Raw genomic sequence first — 5,432 nt, 5'->3', positions numbered from 1 at the left:
AATCCTTGGCATACAAAAAAAATATTTTTTAAAAATGAGAGAAACTTAGTTCTAACCCATTCTAGTATAGAAGAACTATCAATCTATAGTCTCTTCCTAACAACTTTATGCGTAAAATCAAGAGTTTTAGTTTTTACCTTGCTCAATTTATTATTCCACTACTTATTAGCATTACCACAATGTTTTCTTCGAAAACAAGCATAATTATATTTCATCTTCCAAAAATGTGACTCTGATTGCATATATTGAAATGGATCAAAAGAGGTACAACTTTCAGTCTCAACTTGAGAAGTAGGACGAGGAGCATTGACTTAATCAAAGAAGAAACAAGATGTTGAACATGTGAAGTACTTGCTGAATATGATTCACAAAGACTTCCATTCTCAAATTTGCCTTAAAAGGGCGTTGAAGGTTGATTCATAGTCTTATCATTGAAAAATCTCTTGAACAAGAATCAAATTACAAAGACAATGAAGCAATACAAGAAAAATCCATATTCCTACAACGAGAACTTCTAATTGCACACAAGTCAATACATAAGAATGCAAATCCCTATGAAACTAATAAATTAAAGAAAAAATCCAAAAAAAGTATTTTTTTCAAAAAATCTTAGCTAGAACTAATTAATTAATTTTTAGAAGATTTAGCATTATTTTTGGAACAATCTTTCTACAACTAGAGATTTATAAAGCCTTAAAATTATTTTTTGGGAGGAATTGTGTAATAAAAGTCTTTTAAAAAATTCTATTTTTTCATAGAAATAGAAAATATAGATGTCTCTTCACATTTTTTTTTTTTTTTTTTTTTTTTAAATTATTTTAAAAGACAACATGCTTTAGTTTATTTTGAAAAAATGTGTATATAAAAATTTTAATTAAAGATTATTATTTAGATTATTTACTAATTATTTATATTTAAATATTTTTCTAATTTAAAAATTACTAATTAAATATTTTAAAATATTTTAAAAATAAATATAATTTATAGATATTGATGGATTTATAACTTGTTCTATTAAAATGAAGTTTTTAGAAATCATGCTTGTCCAACTATTATAGAGTTTTAGATTTTATGTTTTAGGTTTTTTTTCTTTTTTCTTTTTTTTGTAAAAATTAAGTTTATTTTTAACATTTTTATATAATTTAGATTCAGAAATATAAAAGAAATTTCATATATATATATATATATATATATATATATATATTCATTCTTTGATGTCATAATACCTTTTTTTTTTTTTTAATAAAATTAACAGCTTGAAATTCAAAAAGGATGATAAAAAAAACTTATAATATGTGTAAAGATATAACTGAAAACATTATATATATCTTTTGTAAAAATAAATAATATTTTAAAATATTGAAAAAGAAATTATCTGTAATGAATAAAAATTAAGTTTTTTAAAAAAGGGTCAAAAGTTTTTTTGTAGAAAAATCAGTACTTTAAAAAATATAGCATCACTTTAAAAAAAATCTAAAATTTTGGTCTACTTAGATATCATTTTATAATGTGTTAAGACTTTGGACAAAAGAAATACAGTCTGAATCAATTTATTTGGTGATTGAAAAGATATGTCAAGTTACAAGAGTTTTTTTATTTCATTTTTCAAAATATTTATATTAATAAAATATGCAATTTTAAAAAGGATAAAAGTTAAAATTTATAATAACACAGATATTATTCTAGAAACAAATATATTCTACTGTCAAGGCTGGCTTGTTTATATGTATTTCGGAATATAATTAATCAAAACGAATTATGTGATAATTTAAAAACCATTCCATGTTCAATATTTGGCGTTGTTGAAGAGGAGTATTCCAAAGCCTACACTCAAAATGAAAGACGAATTCCAGAAAAAATCGTGGCCGACTTCTCATCCGATGCTATTTTCGTTCGTTCGTCCAGCGGCGAAATCAAGGGGAACAGAATATGGGTACTGGAGTTCGCATAGTGGGAACTTCGACTTCTTCATTTGCGCATCCTCGTCCTCAGAGCTTCAGCGACGCCAGGCGTGGCGCCTCCGCTGCAACGCGAGCTTATTTCACGTTTTGAAGCTTTTAGTGAACACCACCGACCGACTTGCGACCACCGAAGCTGAACTGGTATCGGTTTTTTGAAGGTGAGTGTCTTGAGCTCCTACTTTCTTATTTTTTCTCGAGTCAGTCGCTGTGCCACGGGATTAGGGTTTCAGTATCTGCTGTGAATGTTCAATGTCTTTGTAAAAAACACCTTCTGCAACTAGTTCATTTTGTAGAGTACTTATATTGTCGTATCCGATATGTTGTATCCTGCTACGTGACATGTCCTCCGTGTTTTCTCTTAGTTCTTCTTGTCTATTACATGTGAGAGGTTCGGCTGCGCGCTAACAGAGAAAAGACGCAGTTAGTGCCGAATGTATTCCAAATCTCTTTACACGAAATTTGGATTGATAGTAGTCCTGCTTCTGTGAATGTGTAGACATATGCGCTGAATTTGTGTCTATCCTTTGTAGCTTCATCAGTGTCATTGTAGCTTCAGAACGTCTTGGGAGTTGCTTTACAAACCAGAATAATTTTGTGACGTGTACCCTAAATTGTGCATAATGGATGTAATTTTACGTTGGATTCTTTATTGTTGATGAAAGGTAGGAGAGAGGATGGAAAGGTACATTGTTTAATTCAGTAGCAGGAGACCTAGGGTTTAGGGCTTTCAGAACTATCCGTCTTTACTTTCTTTTGGAAATTTTCTACCTTGATGGAAGAATGCGTTGCTAAGATATATTTGCTTCTCAGGATTTCTCATCTGATCAGCACTTGTTTAAGTTCCACTAGGTTCCGTTCCTCTCTTTGTCATTGTATTTTTACATTCTAAAGTTAATATGAGGTTTATTTGATGTGGCAAGTTTACTCGTATGTTGGATCACGTGCTTATGTCTCTCACATTGAATATTCTTTTTCCTTGTTGATTCAGATGAGTTTATCATTAGTGCAAGGATATGAATCCCCAGAAGAGGAAGATCCCCGTGATTATTTTACTGAGAGTGACGAGGAGTACCCCGATGATGGGTTTGAAGAAAAGGAAACTCCTTCAGCTAAACCAAGCAAGTTGCAGAAAATCAAGCCACCACCTCGCACATCGGACTTGCCAACAGCATTTGAAATGTTCACGGAGGTGGTTGTCCGTTCTTGAACTAACAACAACGATAATTTTGATGGACATTTATGTGATCTTATGTTGTGAGTGTTGCAATTTTTTCGACGATTGTATAGCTGTTTTCTTAATAGAGATACACCCGAAGCCAGTAAGTTGTCTATGTGCAATGATACTCTTTGACAAAAAAGAAAAAGGAAAACACAGAAATAAAACCAGGGATATGAAGAAGCAAGAGAGCAAGCAAGAATAAAGAACTATTATCTGTGGAATGCAGAGCTTATTTAGACTTGAGCACCATGTACCTTGCCTCTTATTATTGTTTCTGCGGCTTCTCTTTGCAAAACTATTTTGAAAATATGTGGTGTGATAAATTGTGATGATCTCTACAGGTTACTGGGCCTCCCGATTTTTTGAAGAATAGCATGATTACTCGACCAAATGGAGATCTTACATCAATGACCCCTACAGATTTTTCAATAAGTTATGTAGCACCTAAAGAACCCAAGCCCCGACATGTCCCAACTGCAGGTACTTTTTCATCTTTTGAACTAGCGACATGTGCTGGATTTGCATGTCCTTAGTAATCCCCTGGACATTGGGGATTATCCCACTTGTCTACAGCTAATTTTTGGAGAGTGGCTGAAAGTGTAAGTCTTGACATTTTTTTAATTTTTTCTTCTTCTCTGGCAAATATTTTCTCAGCTGTTTTTCCAGGTGCATTGGTCTGTTAGGAGTCGGTATGTTCACTACAACTTCAATTGATTTGCAGTCCAATCTGACAGTAAGTGATTGCGATGGTGGCTCACTGTTGTGAACCAATTACTTTACCATGACTGTGAATGCAGTGGCCGTTGTAGAAGCAAAGCCGCAAGTTTCCAACGTGGAACAAGACACTGGAAACGCAGGTCTGACTGTGAAAAAACGTGCTCCTGGAGCTGGGCTGCCTCCTGCTGAGGACGCGGCCAACCTTCTTCGGTAAAAGATTTTCACTGTTGCTCTGTAAATCTAGATTCAAGGAGGCACGTTTTGCGTTGTGACTACGTGTGCGAATTTTTGGAAATTGAATGCGGGGTTCGTATGGGAATTTTGTGAAGTGATACTACAGCGCTTTTTATTTATTTTTTTAATTTTAATTTTTTGAGTTGGACCTAATATGTTGGTGTGGTTGTAGGATGTGTCAAAACTGCGGAGTCCCAAAGACCTTCTCTGCGGCCAAAGAAGGCATGGTTTGCCCATTATGCAATGATCGGCCAAAAGTAGCTAGTGCCGAGGAGAAAAATAAGAGAGGAAATAAAGTAAAAGATAAGGAGCATAGTAAAAGAATGAAAGGGCAATCTTCCCATGCGACATGGAAGAGTGAGACGGAAATGCATTTGCGTCAACAGTTTGACTGATTTACTTACAGGGTGGAATTTGTCGCAGTAATTGTGATACCAGTGGTGACACCTTTTGGATGAGTTCTAATTGCGATCTCTTGAAGAGATTCATCTAGTTGGTTAGGATTAAGAAACGTCTGATCTGCAAGGCAGTTCAAGGTATACATTTTAATCTATATTTAGTTTGAAGTATACCTAGAAAATTTATTTGCATCTGTTACGCCTTTAGGTGAATCCTAGCACATTCTGCCGTGTGTTAAGCTTGTTTTCCGCAGAGCTTAGTTTCACTTTAAGCCATGAGAGTAGTCGAATCCACATATTATTGGTATAATTTCTTTTCTCGTGTGTGATCTCTGCTTCAGGTACCTTGGAACAGGATCAGAATACAGGACACAAGTGTAGAGAATACATATATTATCTGCTCAGGTTGAGTAGTATACATATGTGTTTCAACTCTATGTATCATATTCCTCGTAGTTTTAGGTTCTTGGTTTTTTTTTTTTTTTTCAATCGTCTAGTGTAATTTGTCATCTTTGAATTTTCTATCGATCTGTAGGTAGTATATTTGGACGAGTGTATTTATTGGCACATTCCTTATGAAGCATCGGCTGAGAGCCTGCTGTAATCTTGCCACGAGTTTGTGTCCCAAGGGTCTTGCATGCGATAAATTTACTTCCGCTTGAGCAGGATTTACATATGATTCACCGAGCAGCGTCGATCTTTTGAATTTAATTTTGAAGAGGTTTGCTCATCTCCTACACAAGTATGTTTTTAAGTTTGTAAAAGAATTTGATATGTGAAGGTGCTGTTTATTAGGCACAGCAGTAAAATCTTCACCAGTAGTGGGCTGGAGAGCGATTCTAGTGAGTCTTTAGTATCAGGTCATTGTTAACCCTACAATTGAGGAGCTCTTTGATGTAGAAC

The 5,432-nt window shown here is 34.0% G+C and overlaps 1 protein-coding gene across 1 annotated transcript; it reads left to right on the top strand.

Annotated features, from left to right (window-relative positions):
• The first annotated feature begins 1,960 nt into the window (after window positions 1-1,960).
• On the top strand, window positions 1,961-5,144 carry LOC112295007 (uncharacterized). The gene is made up of 6 exons (XM_090244407.1): window positions 1,961-2,119; window positions 2,950-3,150; window positions 3,522-3,660; window positions 3,978-4,107; window positions 4,304-4,667; window positions 4,871-5,144. Exons 2-5 carry the CDS (start codon window positions 2,950-2,952, stop codon window positions 4,524-4,526), a joined length of 693 nt encoding a protein of 230 aa, XP_090100533.1. The 5' UTR covers window positions 1,961-2,119; the 3' UTR covers window positions 4,527-4,667; window positions 4,871-5,144.
• Window positions 5,145-5,432: the final 288 nt, after the last annotated feature.

The sequence above is a fragment of the Physcomitrium patens genome, chromosome 18 (assembly GCF_059467195.1).
Source record: "Physcomitrium patens ecotype Gransden chromosome 18, ASM5946719v1, whole genome shotgun sequence".
Lineage (NCBI taxonomy): Eukaryota > Viridiplantae > Streptophyta > Bryopsida > Funariales > Funariaceae > Physcomitrium > Physcomitrium patens.
Note: the sequence above shows the minus strand (reverse complement) of the source record. Positions and strands in the feature narration are given on the sequence as shown.